The sequence below is a fragment of the Scyliorhinus torazame genome, chromosome 12 (genome assembly GCF_047496885.1).
Source record: "Scyliorhinus torazame isolate Kashiwa2021f chromosome 12, sScyTor2.1, whole genome shotgun sequence".
Taxonomy (NCBI): Eukaryota; Metazoa; Chordata; class Chondrichthyes; order Carcharhiniformes; family Scyliorhinidae; genus Scyliorhinus; species Scyliorhinus torazame.
Genome location: NC_092718.1, coordinates 215,154,814 through 215,176,865, shown reverse-complemented (window position 1 = coordinate 215,176,865; position 22,052 = coordinate 215,154,814). Strand labels below are relative to the sequence as shown.

Below are 22,052 nucleotides of genomic sequence, written 5' to 3'. Positions count from 1 at the left end.
CAATGATCATCTCCAACAAGAGAGAACCGAACCATGAATTTCAATGCAGTGAAAAGTGTATTTAATTCATCAGATGTAGAGGCCAGCATTTATTGCCGACCCCTAGTTGCCCTTTAGACGGTGGTGAGCTACTGCAGACAGGTGTAGGTACACCCACCGTGCTGTTAGGGAGGGAATTCCAGGATTTTGACCCAGTGACAGTGAAGGAACAGCAATATATTTCCACATCAGGGTGGTGAGCAAATGGTGGTGTTCCCGAGTATCTGCTGCTCTTTGTCCTTCTAGGTGGCAGCGGTCACATGTTTGGAAGGTGCTGCCCAAGGAACCTTGGTGAGTTCCTGCAGTGCATCAGGTAGATGGTGCACATGGCTGTCACGGTTTGTCAGTGGTGGAAGGAGGGAACGTTTATGGAAAGGGTATCAATCAAGCGGGCTGCTTTGTCGTGGATGGTGTCAAGCCTCGAATGCTGTTGGAGATGCATCCATCCAAGCAAGAAGGTATTCCATTACACTCCTGATTTGTGCCTTGGTTGATGGTGGGCAGGCTTTGGAGAGTCAGGAGAGGAGTCACTCACCGCAGGATCTAGTCAATAGCAAAACCAAGAGTGAGGGGTTCAGCAATGGTAATGCAATTGAATATCATGGGCAATGGTTAGTCCTCTTGCTGGACATGGGTCATTGCCTGGCACTTGTGTGGTGTGTGGTGCAAAGGTTACTTGCCACTTTGCCAAATACTGGGCTGAATACAGTCAAGTCTTTCTGCATTTGTATATGGACAGCTTTAGTGGAGGAGTCACGAATGGTACTGAATATTTGTCATCAGATAACATCCCCATGTCAGACCTTTATGATGGAAGTACGGTCACCGATGAAGCTCGATGCCATACTCGGTCAAATGGTGCCTTGATGTCAAGGGCAGTCACTCTCCCCTATCTCTGGAGCTCAGCTCTTTTGTCCAAGTTTGAACCAAGACTGTAATGAGGGCAGGAGTTGAGTGCCCATGCCAGAACCCAAACTGAGGATCCATGAGTAGGTTATTGCTAAGTAAGTGCCACTTGATAGCACTGTTGATGACCCCTTCCGTCACTGCTGATGACAGAGAGTAGAATGATGGGGTGGTTATTTGGCAGGGTTAAATTTATCTTGATTTTTGCCAAAAGGACATATCTGGGCACTTTTTCACATTGCTGGGTAGATGCCGGAGCTGTAGCTGTACTGGAACAGCTTGGCACGGGGCAGGGCAGATTCTGGAGCATAATGGTCTTCAGTACTATTGCCGGAATATCGTCAGGGCCTGTAGCCCTTGCAGTATTGTGCTTCCAGCCATTTCCCAATGTCACATGGAGTGAATGGAATTGGCTGAAGATTGACTGTGATGCTGGGGACCACCAGAGACAGCCAATCATCCACTCAACATTGCTGGCTGACTACTGTTACAAATGCTTCAGACTCATCTTTTGTACTGATGTGTTGGGCTGCTCCATCGCCGAGGATAGGGATATTTGTGGAGCCTCCTCAGTGAGAGCGTGTTGTTTAATTGTTCTCCTGAAGTATGACTACATCAGGCTGTTGCTTGACTAGTGCGAGAGACAACTCTCCCAATTTTGGCACAAGCCCCCAGATGTAAGGAGGACTTTGCAGGGTCAACAGGGTGGGTTTTGCCATTGTCATTTTCAGTGCCCAGGTCAATGCTGGGAGGTCAGTCCAGTTTTGTTCCTTTTGTAGCGATTAAACAGTCAATGCTGAGGGCATGCAAGCATCAACCACATCTGTGGGTCTGGAGTCACATGGAGGAAAGATCAGGTAAGGTAGATAATAATTAATTATTATTAGTGTAACAAGTAGGCTTACTTTAACACTGCAATTAAGTTACTGTGAAAATCCCCTCGTCGCCACACTCCAGCACCTGTTCAGGTACACGGAGGGAGAATTCACAATATCTAATTCACCTAACAAGCACGCCTTTCAGGAGATGCTCTGGAGAGTGAACACCTCCACACTCGTGCGCGAGGTTGGGGCTGATATAGCTGAAGGTGGTATATAGAGCAAACCTCACGAGGGCGGGGATGAGCCGATTCTTTGAAGGGGTAGAAGGTGTGTGTGAACGTTGCGCAGGGGCGCCGCAAATCACGTTCATATGTTTTGGTCCTGTCCAAAGCTGGAGGATTACTGGAAGGAGGTTTTTAGGGTAGTCTCTAAAGTGCTGCACGTGAAACTGGACCCGGGCCCTCGGGAGGCCACATTCGGGGTGTCGGACCAGCCAGGGTTGGAAATGGGTGCGGAGGCAGATGTTGTAGCCTTCACCTCTTTGATCGCCCAAAGACGGATCCTGATGGGATGGAGAGCAACCTCTCCACCACCCTGTGCCCTGGCGTGGCAGAGGGGACCTTTTGGAATTCTTGACTCTTGAGAAGGTTAAGTTTGAACTGATGGGAAGGATGGAGGGGTTCTACAATTCATGGGCATTATTCATTATGCACTTTCAAGAACTGGATAACATCGAACATTAGTTGGGGGGGGACGGGGGACGGGGGGGGGGGGGGGGGGGGGGGGGGAGGCAACTGTTTGTGTTAATGGTGACTATGGGTGATTCTTGAATCCTTTTTGTCATTTGTTTATGTGAACATGCGGGCTAATGTTTGGGGTTTGGTGAGAGGATGGGATCGTTGTCATTGATATGGGGATTGACATATTCGTTACTGATTATTGTTTATTGTTGGTGGGTGTAAATTTGGGAGAAAATGTGAAAAAGGAGGATAATAAAAATATATTTTTTTTTTAAAGCACGTCTTTCAGGACTTGTGGGAGGAGACCCACGCAGGCCAGGCAGAACGTGCAGACTCCGCACAGACTGTGAGCCTTTCAATTAAATATCCTGTATTTGTTCAGGTTGTGTCTCCTGTACCCTGGGAAAATTAAACAAAGACTGGGTGACTATTTTACAGACACCTTCATTCAGACTAAGTATGATTGCGAGATCCCACTCACGAGTGATTTTAATTCTCTACCTTATAGGTGCTAACTACTGTGCTACCGTGCCAACAATGGTTTCATGCTCATCATTTTTCATGTTCATCATTAGACTTTTAATTCGAACTCAGTTGCCAGAGACCCATTACCCTGGGTCTCTTGATTACTAGTCCAGCAACAATACACTGGGTCTCTGGATTAGTAGTCGAGCGACAATATCACTGCGCCACCGCCTCCCAATGAGGTGATGCAATTTGGTAGGAAATCATGGGAAAAGGTAATATAAATAAACGGGCAAAATTCTTCAGGAGTGCAGGAGCAGAGGGACTTGGATGCGTACGTACATAGATCACTGAAGGTGGCAAGACAGGAGAGCACAGTTAATAAAGCATATAGTAAACAGGGAGTACTATTGAGTACTAGAGCATGGCCAGCTTTGACAAAGGGTCATCTGGACTCGAAACGTTCGCTCTTTTCTCTCCCTACAGATGCTGCCAGACCTGCTGAGATTTACCAGCATTTTCTCTTTGGTTTCAGATTCCAGCATCCGCAGTAATTTGCTTTAGAGAATGGTGGTTATGCAGAACTTATACAAGACACTATTTGACCTCAGCTGGAATATTGTGTACAGCTCGCGGTGCCACACTACAGAAAGGATGTGAATGCATTAGAGAGAGTGCAGAAATGGTTTACAAGAATGGTTCCAGGGATGGGTGGGAAGCTTCAGTAGAGGGTTTGATACGGTTCTCCTTGGAGAGAGAAGGCAGTTAAGACGAGATTTGATAGAGATGTTCAAAATCATGAAGCTGGACAGTAGACAGGGAGAAACTGCTCCTGCTTGAAAAAGGATCAAGAACAAGAGGACACAAATTTAGTGATTTGCAAAAGAAGCAAACGTGATGCGAGAATAAATCACAGTGACAAAGCAAACCAGATGGTTTTTCCAACAAGCGGCATCGTTTCATGGTCATCAGACTTTCAATTCCAGATTATTATTTTTTTTATTGATTCAAATTTCAACATCTGCCATGGCACGATTCGAACCCGGATCCCCAGAGCATTACCCTGGGTGACTGGATTATTAGTCCAGTGGCAATACCACTATGCCACCGTTTCCCCTTGATGATTATTTGGAATAGAAACAACATGCAAGGGTACAAGGAAAGGCTGGAAGACAGTAGGTCATAATGCTCGTTTAGAGAGCCAGTGGACACACATTATATGTGATTCTGCAATTCACTGTGCCAGCTCAGCCTTCAGCCGCTTAAGCAAGAATGTGTGTGAAGACCTGGACCTGACAGTACCAAGCTCATGGTCTACAGAGTAGTAGTGATACTGCCACTCCTCTACCGCCCCCCACCCCACATATGGCTCAGATACATGGATTATATACAGCAGACACTTCAAACCCTTGGAGAAGTACCACCAGATGCCTCTGCAAGATCCTGCAATGTAGGCACACCAATATAGTGCTCTCACTCAGCACTCCCAGTATTGAAGCACTGACCACCCGATCAGCTCTCCTGGTAAATTGATCAGCTTTGCTTCGTAGACCACATAAGCCACATCCTTGACACAAGACTCCCTAAACAAGCGCTCCATTCAGAGGTTTGACACAGCAAGCAAGCAGCAAGGAGGGCAGAGGAAACACTTCCAAGACACTCTCAAAACCTCCTTTAAAAAAAATGCAACATTCCCTCTGACATCCGGAAACCCCTGGCCCAATACTGTCCAAATTGGGGAAAAAGCATCCGATAAAGGAGTAGTTGAGCAGTCTTTGAAGGCAAGCTAAAGCAAAGTGTTGACAGAGAAAGGAGCACATAACCAGGGCACGTCACCCACATGCTTCACCCGTGACAGACTGGAGGTCATGACTGGACTCCTGTCACAAAACTAATTTTTGGTGTCAAGGCAAGTCATCGTCGACTTGGGAGGGACTGCCCAAGATGATTACTAGCGTTCACAGATTATTCTAATTACTGATGCAAAATATCTTCAAATGTACAAAATCATATTGTCTTCTTCATAAGCTTAAACATTCTAATACCATCCCAATTCTTCTTCAAACATTTTTCAGTCAGTCATCAGGAAGAATGGTCGTCAAAGCACAAAATATGTATGTGTACAGTCGTTTGTCAAATGATCAGGGTTGGGTTTAATCTGGTGAGCAGTAATGTCAATAATAGGCAATGACAACCAAGCCCCATTGTATTTCAAACAGCTGTAGGATATCATTGCACATACCTTTCCAGCAAGTTGTGAATGGCCTTAAAAAGCAGTGTTCGGCACTCGTAAGACAGTCCCTGTTCCCATAATCCCTCCTCTTCAACTGAAAAATGAAACAGCAATTTAAAAAGTTACCACTTGATAAAAGAAAAATCCATATATGGAAAACAACTTGCATTTAGTTATCATAGGAAAATAAACTGTTGATCACAAGTCAGTCATGCCAACTGCTGAGTTCCCAGTCACCATTCATGGGAAGTTGAGACCAACAGTGTCCGAACTATGGCCCAAAACCACAGCTAATATACTGCTATTTCCACTAGCACTTTTTGTTTACTATTATTTTGTCCTGCTGCAATTTCCTGCACTTGAATTAAGCATTGGCCCATTCATGACGCCCTATTGTTGGCCCACTAGTGAATTAAGTCCTATGCCGGAATACCAAGATCTACTAATATGAACACAAATTAAAATCAATGGAAGTGTGGAAATTTAAACTCCATATTCTATGTAGCTATGCAGCAAGTTGAAAGTGGCTCATTGGGTTGTTCTCCTGTATCAGTAAGCCCCAGGTTCAAGTCCCGATCCAGGACTTGTTGGTTACAAGCCAGTCACTGGTACAGCAACAAGCATCAGTGCCAGCCTCCAGCCTGGATAAATGGAGTGGGTGAGAAGGGGTGAGGCTATGCAACCCTCAATTCAAAAAGATCAGACACCCCATACTGAAGCCTATAATCGCCAAACCAAAAATAGGTAAATATAATGGATTGCATACCAATACAACCAACTTCAAGTTATAAAATGCAGCCACCAATAAGAATTTTTTTTCCAGAGCTTTCTTGCATCTTAATTTTAAACAGATAGCCACCAATAGGCATTCTAAGGGTGGCCCAATAATCGGGACTAAATACCTAATGGTCTTCTAACTAATAATATCCTAGATACATCTTACAGATCTGACAAGTTAGCAAATTCTGTCCTGGAATTTGCAGATTTACATGTCCTTCTGTCTCCCATTCCCAAGTTTCCATCTTCCCATTTTATATTATCTAGAAAATGGAATTGTACACCCAACTAGTGTGTCAAGTGTTTACTATGCAGTTTCTTCCCCAGTTCCTTTGTCTGCCTCGGAGGATGGGCCAGATTTCCTGAGTTTTATCACTCCGTGAGATTCCACTTGGCAAAATTGTTTTGAGTTGTAAAAATCATTCAAAACAAGAAATATGATTACAGAATAAAACTAGTTAGCGTCTGGAAATAAAGCCAACAAAAAATATCCACACACAGTTTTATGTTGTAGATGGACTAAAAGACAGTTTAACATAAACTACAAGCCAAGCACAGCGGGTGTCGAATTCATAACTAGAAGGCTGGCCCCAGACTTTCAAGCTGATGAATTAAAGGAGCGGGCAATGTATTCCTTCTCAAAAGGGAGCGCAAATTCTTTCCTAAAAGGAATACTTGTCTATTTTAATACTTCTGTTACCTGTCAGACATCCACTTATTCAATGGGCAAGTTATATCCAATTAACTGTTTTACAAAATCAGAACTATTTTCTTACATTTAAGTTTTCTACAATGTGTCAGGGGCAGTGGAGAAAAGATCCAAAACAGACATTAATTCAATGCAACCGTGAAGAAAATCTATAATAAAATTATCTTCACTACAATAAAAATATATACACACCACTGTGCATCGAATTAGCCTTTTGCAGAGGTCACATGGTTTTTACAAAACTCAATTATTTCAACTGCATAACTATTAGAAAGTACTGAATACTGGAAAGTCACTGCACAAATAACAGTTTGGCAGCAAACCTCTAGTAGTGATTTTGTAGGTGATTTTCACAAACTCAATTTAAGTTGGGGCAACACGGTGGCACAGTGGTTAGCACTGCTGCCTCACAGCTCCAGGGACCCGGGGTCAATTCCAGCCTCGGGTGACTGTCTGTGTGGAGTTTGCACTTTCTCCCCGTGTCTGCGTGGGTTTCTTCCGGGTGCTCCTGTTTCTGCCCGCAGTCCAAAGATATGCAGGTTAGGTGGATTGGCCATGCTTAGTGTCCAAAAGGTTATGTCGAGTTATGGGGATAAGGTGGAGGCACATGCTTAAGTAGTGTGCTCTTTCCAAGGGCCGGTGCAGACTCAATGGGCTGAATGGCCTCTGCACAATAAATTCTAAGATTCTAAATTATATTAATCAATCGAATTGTCTTGTAATTAATTATCAGCTGCCTCTCAAGAAATTTTACAGTTAACATCCAGCAAGATGGGTTTGTTAAATTAATACAGTACAAATCCCTTTCCCAAAGCGCTTATAACACAGTTTGATGCGATTCTGTGTCAAATGGACAAACATATCAAAATAAATGCTACATGTCAAGGAGAACACAATAATTCTGCAAGTAATTCTCCTTAACCAGCCAATTGTGCTTATACTTCCAATGCCAATGCAAATCACATAATGCTGTTATCTGCACTTGAATGCTTTCAACAGCAATGAGGAAGGTGTGGTTCCCATGCAGGCGCCTGAAGAAGAGGGTCCCTGCTGCATTTCAAGAATTTTAGCATTAGGGAGGGTGGGATCCGTTAGTAATGACGTTTGATACTCTTGGCAGACCTTGAAGAAACTGAGCATTGTCGATCAGAAAACTGCAACTGCTGCCAAAAGCAGGCAGCAGAAGCTAGGTAAACATTAACTTGACTGGATTTACCAATGGACTTTAAACAAGGCAGTCAGCCCCTCAACAATCCAAACAGAGGTCAAACGTCATAAACTGTATTTACGTTATACATATTTTTGTATGTGGATTTCAGTTTATATCTGAATGTGTGCCGGCAGTCAAGTAGCTTACAACTTTGTAAATAAAGGCTCTTGCAAATTGCTAGTTCACTGATCTGGCACGTTTGGTTCAGCTCAAAAAAATGTCCTGGTTAAATTAAAATTTATGCAATTTTAATTTCCCCTATTGAAGTGAATAAAATTTCCAATGACAAAAAGTTAATCAATTTGGGGTAGTCAGTGGTATGAAACCAGTGTATAAACATTTTACTATTTGCATGAAGATCTTAGAAAAATCAACAATCCATTTAAATGTTGGCATGTACCCAACTGTGTTGCAGAAACTGCCACACCTAGTCTTCCTTTTCATGGAACTGCTCGTTCTATGCAATATGGAAAAGACAACCTGTCCCCCCCATAACTTGTCATTCCTCCCCTCCCCTCCCCCCCCCCCCCCCCCCCCCCGGACAACGCCATAATTGGAAAATACCAAGCACTATATAATTCAAGGTTATCCAGAGAGCCAATTAAGTTATGCCGTTTTAAGATATTCACTCACTGATAATAACCTTTCAGTGCTGCTGGAACATATGCATGCAAGGACATTCTGAATAAGCAGCAGTAAAACATTCACATCTCATTCAATTTTGAGACTATGACTTATCCTCTACATGTTCTGGTACAGTCTGGAAACATACTCCACAAAATCCACAATTTTGTAATTAGAGTTGCAGTAAATTTGCATATTCAAGTCTTTGGTCAAACACAATTACCAATGCTTTGGACAGTATTTTGTGGCACTTAAATGCAGCAAATACAGGAACACAAATACCCCTTGGGGTCAATCAAAAATTCAACACCTAAAAAAAAATTGAAAGCTAAAATCCAGCTGGTCTGATCCCGAAAGACGTGCTGTTAGGTGAATTGCACCTTCTGAATTCTCCCTCAGTGCACCCGAACAGGCGCCGGAATGTGGCAACTAGGGGATTTTCACAGTAACCTAATGTAAGCCCACTTGTGACACTAATAAAAATTTGTTGTAAAATGCCAGAGATGTGTGCTTGGTTACATCCCCACATATTATAGTCAAAATCACCCCTGTAGTGTTGCAACTGCAGTATTGCAACAGTTTTCCTGATGCCACTTGGCATGACATGAACACAAGGAAACAAAGAGCTCATGAAACAGAACAGCTAGATTTTTATAAAAACAAGTAATGAAGTAACAAAATAGCTGGTCAGAGTTCAAGGTTGTTTAGCCAATATTCACAAACAGTATAGTAACTTTTCATTGGGTTCCAACCTTTTAGTGACAGTACTGCTGAAGTATAAGTGATAGAAGACACCAGAAGTAAAAAGTTATTCCCATTATAGTTAAAAGCCACATACCGTCAAGTCATGGACTGCTTGCATGGTACTTATTTCAATAATTTCATACAGGCTCCATTACAAACTAGTATCTTTAAGCATTCCAGTACCAACACACTGTTCTACAGCTCAACAGTCTCTCCAGATAGATTTGAAAGAACAGCCTGGAACAGGACCTCTAATGGTGAAAATGGTTGAAAAAAAACCATGGTAATCTCTCCCCTCCAACCTATCAAGTTATGTTGTTATCGATGCCCAATACGTACATTTGCTGACCATATTTGCTTAGTCAATTCCAAGACAATACAATTGACATATATTCTATCCATCTGTGCTACATTCCTTTCAAACAGTATTTTGCTATATTTGTCCTCCATGCACCCACATTATCCTCATCTGTCAAAGATGGTGGGTGCATAAGAGACAAAGATTGTAAAATATTGTTTGAAATGTTTGCAGAAGCAAAAAGATGGAAGGAATATACAAGTATGATGATTCGAAAAATAGAGGAAGTCCTCAAGATGGAGACAAATGATGGACGAAACATATCAAAGAATGTTTTGTAACCGATGAGTACAGGAATAGCTCCAGGCATAGATGAGGTTACAAAAGATTAAAAAGCCCCCTTGGAGAAACTGAATTAGGCATGATAACAGAGGTTGCGATCAAATATATACAAAAAAATACATTCCAAGTGAGACAATCATCTAAGTAACCAAAAACTATTTGCTTAATGAGTCATCTCACTAAAGTGATCTGCAACAGCGCATTGGAAGCATAAATTGATGAAAGAGTCTGGATTTAATCTGGAGTTGGAGAGGGGGAATATGTAACCCAAGAACAGTCTTCGATAAATAAAATAAATAGATAAAAAATACATCAATAAATAACTATCAAAAAGAACATGTACATTTGATTGTATTGATCACCGAAAGTTAAATAGATGTGTTGCTGAAGCATGCAGTCAGTAAAAGATTACATTTACCCAGAACCTATATTGGGACCAAATAGTGAACATCAGGCAAGAGGAGGAATAATCAAATATGTTGTTAAGTGAATGCATTGCTGCCAAAATTATTCACACTGCACAAAAAGGACAATTTTTCAGAATTAGAAACACTTCCAGGAGTACAAATTAGAGACAAGAATAAACTGTGGTACACAGATGACAGCGCTACTTGCAGCATCAGAATGGACCCTACAAAATATTGTAGAACAAGTAAATCTAGAAGTTTAGAATATGGATTGAGCAGGAATACATTAGAGGAAAAAATTAGGAAAAAAGCAAATGGTGTCACACTGGAACAAATAGCAAGTTTGCCCATTTAGGATAAATGATAACAGAAGATGGGGCTGAGATAGCCGTTAAGTAATTTTGAGAAGAAAGATGCGTCAACAAGAAAACTTAAGCTGGTAACAAGGAAAAGACTTTCCTGTATATCTCAGAAACCTGGACAATAAATAAAGATACGTGGAAGAAAATAGAGACCTTTGAAACTGTGGTGCCGAGACGTTGACCAAGAACAACACAAACAAATTGCCCAAGTAAAAGACTCGTGTCCCAGCAAAACAAATCATGGAACTACTTGCTTGCGAAAGGCTCCCTTCCTGATAAAAATTAATCACTGTGACTACTTAGTGTTGGACTTATTGTTGCAGAAAAGCCCCTTCACCTAGCACAGCCAAACAGAGTGCATGTCTGCATTACTGGCAGCAGAATGCAGTTATCTATATTCACTTGCTACATAATTTTCTTTAGCTTGCTGCAGAATTAGAAGTTTGGTCTATAGCTTTACAAGAGTTTCTCCTTTTTCACAACCCCCATCTTCCATTGTTCAAGGGGATACATATGGAGTAAATGTTGTCCTTGTATCCACTAGATATCCTAGCAACATGTCAAAATTCTGCACTTGCTACAATAAAGGTTACTGAACCATGATTAAAATAGAATTCAGGAAGTGTTTGCAATGGAAAAATATTTCCTTTGCAAAGAAGATGCAAAAATGAAGTTATAATGGACAGCTTTCCAAAAGTAATTTGAAGTTTCTCATGTGACTTGGTATTCCCTTTATAAAATTACTGCTTTAAACATGGCATACCATGCCATTAAAATTATATAGAAAGATGTTAACCAGCCAAAAGGTAGCAGATTTTCCTTGGAGACATAGATAAATATTTTTGGTGGATTGATCAAGTCAGAAATTTCAGATATAATTCAGCAACTGTTTTCAAATTCAAGCCCAGTGTCAACTGCAGGATCGATAGTTACTGCAAATCAGAGAGCATGGATGGGTGTTAAAAAAACTGACATTGGCATGACAAATTTGCAATGAGTTCCATAAAGACCCTGACCCAAAGCAGTAAATATATACCACTTGTAAAAGACCAACAAAAAAATACAGGAGTGACATGTAGTGTCTCGGTTACATAAAAATGTAATGAAAAGGATGGACTAATATGCGATCATGCATATTAGGGGCATTAACAGATAAGAGCTTAAATTTTTTAAATGAACAGTAGCAATGATCACAATGGCAGCATGGTGGCACAGTGGTTAGCACTGCAGTCTCATGGCGCCGAGGTCCCAGGTTCAATCCCGGCTCTGGGTCACTGTGTGTGTGGAGTTTGCACATTCTCCCAGTGCGTGTGTGGGTTTCGCCCCCACAACACAAAGGGGTGTACAGTAGGTGGATTGGCCATGCTAAATTGCCCCTTAATTGGGAAAAAATGAATTGGGTACTCTATCTTAAAAAAAAAAGAAATGAACACGAGAAAATGAGGGCTCAAGTATTTGTTTCTGACTCATTCTGCTCCCTTACCCAAAAACGTAATGCTATTGTGCAATACACCTCACAGCTGTGAAATAAAATCTTTTCTTTCACACGTTTCGTAACCATCAACAGACTAATTAATGTTTTACGAAGTAGCTCTGCATTTAATGCCAGAACAATTTGGTACAACTTGCTAAATACCATCAGGTTTAAAATTCTGGGAATAGGATAACCTTCCTGCATAATTTCATCAGTCTTCCAAAATAAACTTCCATTTTAAAAACTTTTATACTTCATAACTTGATGATAGAACTAAGAATACGTTTTTGAGCGGGTAAACAACTATTTTTCGTTAACCAGTACTTCACACCCCATTTCACATGTAGAAGAGGAAATAAGAATCCTTGTTCACACACCTCAGCCAAAATTGCTTCTGCACTGGTGTCAAGAGATCCACCAAAACAATCCAGGATTATTCAGGTGCCTATAGAAAATAGTTGATCACCTTCTCCATGACCTAGCCAGAGCATGTCAGGAGAGAAATCACAAACAAGATTTTGTCCTATAACAACACGTTACACTAGCTGGTGCCCTGGTGTAATATTTCTTAAATTTAGGATGAATACACATAAGCTTGCACATTAACTTGGTTAATAAGGGGATCAAGGGTTATGGGGAGAAGGCAGGAGAATGGGGAGGAGAAACATATCAGCCATGACTGAATGGTGGAGCAGACTATTGGGTCAAATGGCTTAATTCTGCTCCTATGTCTTATGGTCTAACTCACCAACAAGATTCTGCATAATAGAAAGTTGCATTAAGGAGACTGGTCTGATTAGTAAGTTTGCAGACGACACAAAGGATGGTGGAATTGCAGATAGCGATGAGGACTGTCAGAGGATACAGCAGGATTTAGATCGTTTGGAGACTTGGGCGGAGAGATGGCAGTTGGAGTTTAATCCAGACAAATAGGAGGTAATGCATTTTGGAAGGTCTAATGAAGGTAGGGAATATAGAGTGAATGGTAGAACCCTCAAAGAGTATTGCCAGTCAGAGAGATCTAGTGTACAGGTCCACAGGTCACTGAAAGGGGCAACAAGGTGGAGAAGGTAGTCAAGAAGGCATAGGCATGCTTGCCTTCATTGGCCGGGGCATCGAGTATAAGAATTGGCAAGTCATGTTGCAGCTGTATAGAATCTTAGTTAGGCCACACTTGGGAGTATAGTGTTCAGTTCTGGTCGCCACACTATCAGAAGGATGTGGAGGCTTTAGAGAGGGTGCAGAAGAGATTTACCAGGATGTTGCCTGGTATGGAGGGCATTAGCTATGAGGAGCGGTTGAATAAATTCAGTTTGTTCTCACTGGAACGACAGAGGTTGAGGGGTGACCTGATAGAGGTCTACAAAATTATGAGCGGCGTAGTCAGAGGCTTTTTCCCACGGTAGAGGGGTCAATTACTAGGGGGCATAGGTTTAACGTGCGAGGGGCAAGGTTTAGAGGAGATGTACGAGGCAAGTTTTTTTTTTTTTTTTTTTTTTTTTTTACACTGAGGGTAGTGGGTACCTGGAACACGCTGCCGGAGGAGGTGGTGGAAGCAGGGACGATAGTGACGTTTAAGAGGCATCTTGACAAATACATGAATAGGATGGGAATAGAGGGATACAGTGTCAGGAAGTGTAGAAGATTTTAGTTTAGGCGGGCAGCATAGTCAGCACAGGCTTGGAGGGCCGAAGGGCCTGTTCTTGTGCTGTACTTTTCTTTGTTCGTTGTTGTTCTGGGTTTGTTCTTTTGTATTAATAATAGGCTTGTTTTGCGAATAATTTTCATTTTTAATCAGTGCAATTTTTAATACCAGGATGAAGGAAGGTTTCAAAATTGCACAAGGAAATTATGTTCAACCAAGAGTTTGTATTCTTGAGCAATGTGTAAATACACTTTTTGCTCAAACGTAATTATGCATTTAAGCTAAAAATCTGGGCATGGCAGTCAGAGAAGCAACAAATTAAGACCAAACATTTCTCCAACAGTGAGGAGGGAATCATCCAGGACCAATATCGTTCATTCTCGTTGAGGTGAAAAATAACTGCTGTCTTTCGGTCAAGGGAGACAGACATTATACTAAAAGGGCAAAAGTAAGAGCTGAAGAATTGTTAAAAATAAGTATAAAGAGCATTGATGCAGAGTGTAATATATTGGTTTCTTTGCTTTAAGTCCCTAGCTGGGAGAGTGAAGGAAGAGCAACTCCAACATGTGACGTTTGCTTTGGCTAATGCAATAGGTACAGGATACTTGAGGTGCAAGGAAATATTTGAAGGGGCAGAGATGGAAAAGGACAATAACGCATGTAAAAATACAGTAAAACAGTATTCTCTTCTTGTTGGGGTGCAGTACCAAAGTGTCAGCTGTGAGGAGAAGTGAATAGGGTGGATTTTAGATCTTGTTGAAATATTGGAGTGCGCTTGGTAGGGTAGATGCCGAGAATCCATTTCCCCTGCCTGTAGAGTCGAGAATAAGGAGGTGATAGCAAGTCCCATGTGGCCATCCTTCCGGTGAAGTGTCACTGCGCCATCATGTACTTGATATCCCAAGTCACATAGCCGTAATACCTCCCCAACATATTATACCCCTTCACAATGTGATCATTTAAATGTCTTTGTTTTCAAATTCCATTGCTTCACTCTAATCTCTAATCTTTTCCGTCAGAGATCCTTGAATTATGGCCTTCTGAGCATCGGACTTTAACCGTCCCAGTTTGGTGGCTATGTCTTCAGACGTTAGTGCTCGAAACTCACCCCCTCCTAAACCTCTTGGCCACTCCACCGCACTTTCCTCACAGGTTCACCTCAAAACAGCATCTTAAGCTATTCATCATCTGCCCTACCTCAAAATGTTAATTTTACCTAAATTTTGTATGCTCCCTACCTCAAAGTGAATTACCTCTTATACTCCCAACACCCAACGTCTTGTCCGTCCAACCACTTCAACCTATCTATATCCATTTGTCGACCGTTTCCTCCTCAACTTACTTATTTAGGCTCAAAATGTAATGAATACTCAAATATATCCAGACATGTGGATACCTTTCAACTGGCTTGTTTCCAAGCCACACTACGGCGACATCTACACGAGCAGAATTTCTCTCTTTATTGGAGTGGACACATTATGTCCCCATTAGGAATATCAGTTCAGCTACTCACGCTCAGAGAATTAGGTGGCAGTTGGAGCCCCAAATACTGCAAGAGTTAAAATCATACAGCATTGTTGAGCTGTCCATGGTTTGTCTATCTAGAATAATCTTGTCAGCATATGGAAGAGGATGAATACCTGCTTTTGATGGCCAAAAACAGCACAGTCACTAAAAGAGGTCCCCTATCTGTGCCATTTGTATTTTCTTTTCAAGATCAAAGTAGTACAAGAAGTGATTGCACAGTGGTCTTGTCACAGGAGTAGTAAACCAGAGACCCAGAGTAATGCGCTGGGAATCCCGGTTCAAATCCTGCCATTGCAGATGGTGAAATTAGAATTCAATAAAAATCTGAAATGATGACCATGAAACCACTTGGTTGTTGTAAAACCCATCTGGTTCACTTATGTCCTTTCGGGAAGGAAATCTGCCATCCTTACCTGATCTGACCTACATGCAACTCCAGACCCACAGCAATGTGGTCAACTCTTAACTGCCCCCTCAAGGGGCATGTGGCACAGTGGATAGCACTGGGACTGCGGCGCTGAGGACCCGGATTAGAATCCCGGCCCTGGGTCACTCTCCGTGTGGAGTTTGCACATTCTCCCCATGTCTGCGTGGGTTTCACCCCCCACAACCCAAAGATGTGCAGGTTAGGTGGATTGGCCATCCTAAATTGACCCTTAATTGGGGAAAAAAATAATTGGGTACTCTAAATTTACGGGGCTGGTTTAGCACACTGGGCTAAATCGCTGGCTTTTAAAGCAGACCAAGGCAGGCCAGCAGCACGGTTCGATTCCCGTACCAGCCTCCCCAAACAGGCGCCGGAATGTGGCGACTAGGGGCTTTTCACAGCAACTTCATTGAAGCCTACTCGTGACAATAAGCAATTTTCATTTCATTTCATTTTCATTTCAAGGGTAATAAATGCTGGGCAAACAAGTAAAAAGTAGCGCATTTGTGCAAGGACACAATTGGAAACTAATTGGTCAGTGCAAGTGAAAGCTTATTTTTCCAAATAAAAGGAAAATAATTTCCATTTATATTTTTTCAGTGTTAATGTCTTTGGAGGCTCTTCAGGTTTATTTGGTAAGAAACTGAGGCACCCAGAAAAGTTCCAGATTAGATCCCCAGTCAGCTAATCTCAATTGGGATGTTGCAATTAGTCTTCGCACCCCAGAGAATCGCGTTCTACCAACTTCATGAGAAACATCTATGGTGTTCTATCTGGAGGCAATAATTAGCATTGAAAAGAGACACCCAGCCAACCAGTAGTTAAACTATAATTGCAGCCAACAATGGGAATCAAAGTTCAAATCTTTCAGTCAACAATCCAACTCCCCAAATTGCCAATAAAAGACCAATATTAAATTTGAAAACGGTGTAGTGAATTTCGAAGCAGTGAAGTTTTATATATGCCGTAATTACAGTAATACTTGCTCATTAAATCCAATTAATTTCTTTTGACCAGCACAGCATTTATAATGCACAGAAGGATGCTTACAGCAAAGCAAAATCATCCCCCTACTCCCCAAAGTAGTAGTCTGATAGCATTACCCAACTGCACATTACTAATTAATGAATATTTCCCGACCTGATCTCGGTAAGTAGTGCCTTTCACGCATGGATATACAGAGAAAGATGCAGCCAACATGTTACAGTTTATTATGCTTAGAAGATTAAATAGTTTGTATATTTCATAACCTCCTCTCCTACCAATCCCTCCCCCTGCCCACCAAATCATTTAAACCCACATCTTACATAAACCCATCGTTTCACTGTATAGGGTTACACATAGAACATAGAGCATAGAACATTACAGCGCAGTACAGGCCCTTCGGCCCTCGATGTTGCGCCGACCTGTGAAACCACTCTAAAGCTACACTATTCCTTTATTGTCCATATGTCTATCCAATGACCATTTGAATGCCCTTAGTGTTTTCTAACTAAATAATCTTTATTAGTGCCACACGTAGGCTTACATTCACACAAGAATATACAGCAAAAGATGCAGCCAGCATGTAAAAATTTATTACACAGGTTAGTAAACAGCAAGTTTAACAGGCATTTCTGGAGCTAGTATGAAGGGCAGTGTCAGCAGCAAGTAATACAGCAATTGGTTTTACAATACAAAAAAGTCAAATGTTACACCTGCATCAGTGCCCCAAGATTCACTATTTCAGTTTAAGCACGACAATTGGAACGTTTTCCACTGGTCAACAGGGGCTGGCAACGTACAGATGCAGTAAAAAAGAGCAGCACTCAACAGGTCTCTATTTGAACACCCCTCTCCTGGAATCTTGGTAATAGCACACAGTATTGCTTTTCACAGTAACTTCATTGCAGTGTTAATGTAAACCTACTTGTGACAATAGATTAATTATTTCATTTTAGTACAGTAAGATTCCACCATTCACAGAGGCGAAGTTGCCACAAATTTTTGCAACAGTCAAAATCGTGAACGACGAACATACATTCGGAGTAAAACGGGCAGCATGCGGCACAGTGGTTAGCACTGCTGCCTACGGCACTGAGGACCCGGGTTTGAATCCCAGCCCTGGGTCACTGCCCCTGTGGAGTTTGCACATTCTCCTAGTGTCTGCGTGGGTTTCACACGCACAACCCAAAGATGTGCAGGTAAGTGGATTGGCCATGCTAAATTGCCCCTTAATTGGAGGGAAAGAAAATTGGGTATTTTTAATTTTATTTATTATTTTTTTTAATACTTTGGAGTGAATTAGAAAAGGTGCCAGCCATCCCAAAACTTTGTTTTTTTTTCCCCCAGAGACTTTCCTGTACCAAACATGCCCGCTGATCCTTTTGCCGCTACACATTGCTCTCTCTCTCCAATTCCCATCTTCCTCATGTGGTTTTGATTTTCGGTCATGAAAAAAAAGCAAAAAGCACCCGAGTCCCAAGCTGATTCCTTTCACTCCACCATAATATGGGAGGAAGATGGGTAAATTAGGTTTACAGGATGCAGCCACCCTCCCAAGTTACTGCCATCACATTTAGTATGGAGGCAGCTCAACACCTATAAGCCCACCATTTAACCCCTTACTCCTGCACTCCCCAATATTAACTACAGCCAAATGCCAGGGTCTCGTCTGCCCAGTAGCCCTTTTAAAGCCTCTTTTCTCTGTAAGTAGTACTTACTCTCTTCTCCACCCATCACAGCTCGTGGTGGCGTTGGACGAGAGAAGTTGTATGTTTAAAAAGTTGCTGCTCATGGTTATGCAAGTGACAGTCAGTCAGAAGAACTGGAGAAGTTGCTGCTAGAGGTCCCATCTCTCTTTCACACTCCCTCTCCTATTTGGTCAAATGTGAGAATCTGTCACGACAACAGGGACCAAAAATTGGTTGCCAGGCCTGAGCAAGAGCAGACAGCAATCAAAAGAGACAGACTTACAACTGAACTGGTTTGTCAGAAGAACTCCGAGCTTTTATTTTGCTTAAAATCATAGATCAGAGAAGGTGTGGAGCCACAATGGGTGATCATGAAATTGCGAACTGTCAGACCTCAAGTGCATTGGTAATTGACATATTTGTATCAACATATGATTTAATTAAAACTACACTGAAATAGAAATGTTTGTTTAATCATTACTCCAAAACAACTTTCACCGCTACTTTCTATTAGCACAAGTTCAAAATGGTCTTGCCAACCAAAAAGCTTCAGCCACAAGACCTGTAGTTGCACTGCATGGATGGCTCAGTTTAAGCTGACACATCACTGACAATGATATACATACCAAATTCATATATAGCTTTCCTCACAAATGCTCAAATCTTCTATACATCTAACTGAATATTACACATAGCTAAGTATCATGTTTGATAAAGTGAAAGCATGTTTGAACAGGAAGCAGTCGGTGCCACACAAGGTCCTCTTCCATTATATTATCTGCATGAATGCATCACTTACACTGGTAAAAAAAAATATTAATTAGTGCAAGCATAAATTGAAAAACAAGGAAATGCAAATCATGTGTAAGCAAGCTCCACAAACAAACATCAGTTGTTTCAATATCAGTAATTCTCATATAAAGGATAGTATAACTTCCAAGGTTACCCCAAAATGCAGCTTCTAAAAAATGGGCTAATAATAAAAAAGGGTAGATACCACTCCAGAGGCAATAACATCCAACCCACCTCACCTTCACAGCAATTCTAGCAAAAACAACAGGGAGCATCTTAAAGCAGCTCCATAAATCGAAATTAACCAGATACTTCTAGATCAGTATAGAAGTCAATCTGAAACCACTTAATTTCAAGCAAGTGGACAGCATGCATCGTATTGAGGATAAATATAATAATTCACTGTTTTTAAATTGGTAATAGGATGAAGGGCTATGGAGAATGGGCAGGACAGTGGAGTTGAGGGCAGGATGGGATCAGCCATGATCACATTCAGGGTGTTCGGCCCAGGAGGCTAAATTGCCTACTCTTGCACCTAGGTCATGCATTCTAGCTGATTTTGCAATCCAGCTCTTGGTCTGTAGCATTGTAGGCAACTGATGAGGAACATATCAGCCATGATAGAATGGCGGAGCAGACTCAATGGGATGAATGGCCTAACAATGAACTTATAGCCACCATTCCTGTGGGCAGGAGGATCAAAAAGATAAATATGCGATTAGAAGCAAAAGGTTAGAATTCGTTCAAGTGATAAATTTTGAAACTTGCATTATTAGCTCTTGCTCAACTCCACAAGCCCAATCTAAAATCGGGTATTTTTGCATGAAGTTCATGCTCAACAAGGTTCTACAAAGGGAAAGTTTCTGGATACAGAAGAAGAATGGCACAGGAAGTCAATTGGCTCATCTCGCCTGTGCCAGCTTTTTGAGAGGGCTATTCAGTTGGTCCCATTTCACAGCCTTTTTTCCTCCACATTTTCCCTTGAAGCATTTATCCAATTCCCTATATAAAATTACTAATGAATTTGCTTTCATTACCATTTCAGTCATCACATTCCATAAAAACTGTTTTTTGTCCCCATGTTGCCTTTTATCAATTACCTTAAAAGTATCCCCTCTGGTTAAATAACCTTTATTGTCACAAGTAGGCTTGCAATGAAGTACCGACCCTTCTGGCTCTTAAAACCTTCATGTTTTATGAACACCTCAATTAAATCCCCCCAACTTTTCTGCTCCAAGGAAAACAACCCCAGCTACTCCAGTCTCTCCATGTAATTGAATTTTCACACCCAGGAATCAGTTAGGACAGTGTTTTTCAACACTTTTTTTTTCTCCAGGGACCCATTTTTACCAAACAGCCAACGTTCGGGACCCACGCCGTCCGACATTGGCGACATATAATTTTCTCTTACCTTTAATGCAAGAGGTGAGCCCGCTTGGTCCTTACTCCAATCAGGTTCACAGAAGGAGGGCTATGCACATATCGGGTGCAGGATTCAGCCGGTTCCTTTGTGCAGTCTTCAGCTTTGACGGAAAATCGACCTCGCACACGTAGATCGTTGTGAAGGACAATAGCAACAAAATGCTCGTTTTACCCCGCTCCAGATACGCCTCGGAGACGCTACTCCAGAATGCTGAGAGTTTCATTGACTTGTTCTTAATGTGCTTTCAAAGCTGAGGCGCAGAAATTCCATCAACTTCATTTGGAGTCAGGCTTGCCAGTCCATTTAGTTTCTTACTAATGCGGTCTTCTTCGATGTGTCGTAGCAGTGTGGGGCACATGTAGTAATTTTGGCTTTGCACTCGCAATTGCCCTACTTTCAATGAGTTTTGGAAAGCTGTGATTTCTTCACAGTGCCGAAAGCAATCATCCTTCCCTTGATTTGATTTATTGTCAGATGTACCGAAGTTCAGTGAAAAGTAGTTTTCTGCAGCCAAGGGAACGTACACAGTACATACATAGTAGACAAAAATAATAATAATCGACAGAGTACATCGACAAACAATGATTAACAGTGCGGAACAAGGGGCCAAACAAAGCAAATACATGGTTACAGTGCGGAACAAGGGGCCAAACAAAGCAAATACATGAGCAACAGCAGCATAGAGCGTTGTGAAAAGTGTTCTTACAGGGAACAGATCAGTCCGAGGGAGTTGTTGAGGAGTCTAGTAGCTGTGGGGAAGACGCTGTTCCTATATCTGGATGTGCGGGTCTTCAGCCATCTGTACCTTATTCCTGATGGAAGGGTCGAGAAGAAGGTAAAGCCTGGTGGGAGGGATCTCAGATAATGCCGTCTCATTTCCTGAGGCAGCGGGAGGTGTATACAGAATCAATGTGAGGGTGGCAAGCTTGTGATGCTGAGTTCACCATACTCTGCAGTTTCTTGCGATCTTGGGCCGAGCAGTTGCCATATCAAACTGTGATACAGCCGGATAGGATGCTCTCTATGGCACATCTGTAGAAGTTCGCAATTTGAGGTTCTGTTCATTTAGAACTGAAAAGATGTCTGCAAGGTTAAGACATAGTTAGTATCCAAGTTTCATCAGGAAACAAATCAGCCAGAGAGGACAATTTCTCGAAGAGGAAAGCGTGGGCTTTCTACCTCAGTTTGTAGACTCCCCTGTTGACTGATCATTAGTGACTCTTCAAGCTGATGAGGTCCACCAGCATAGGGATTGACTGGTCACTGTTTCGATTCAATGCTTTAATGTAACAGAAAAAGGTCGGCAAAAAAAACTTCCAGCCACTATTTAGTACAGAGAGGGGGACGATGTGATGATTTCCCATGGCTTTCATTATATCCCTCCCAACATTCAGTTCTGTCCATGAGTAAACCAC

At 41.9% G+C, this 22,052-nt stretch overlaps 1 protein-coding gene across 1 annotated transcript in view; it reads right to left on the bottom strand.

Moving 5' to 3' along the window:
• The window catches only part of med13a (mediator complex subunit 13a), a 214,355-nt gene that overhangs the window by 155,858 nt on the left and 36,445 nt on the right, over nucleotides 1-22,052 (bottom strand). The window contains 1 exon segment of the mRNA XM_072469928.1: nucleotides 5,214-5,298. Within this exon segment, the coding sequence (XP_072326029.1) occupies nucleotides 5,214-5,298 (85 nt within the window).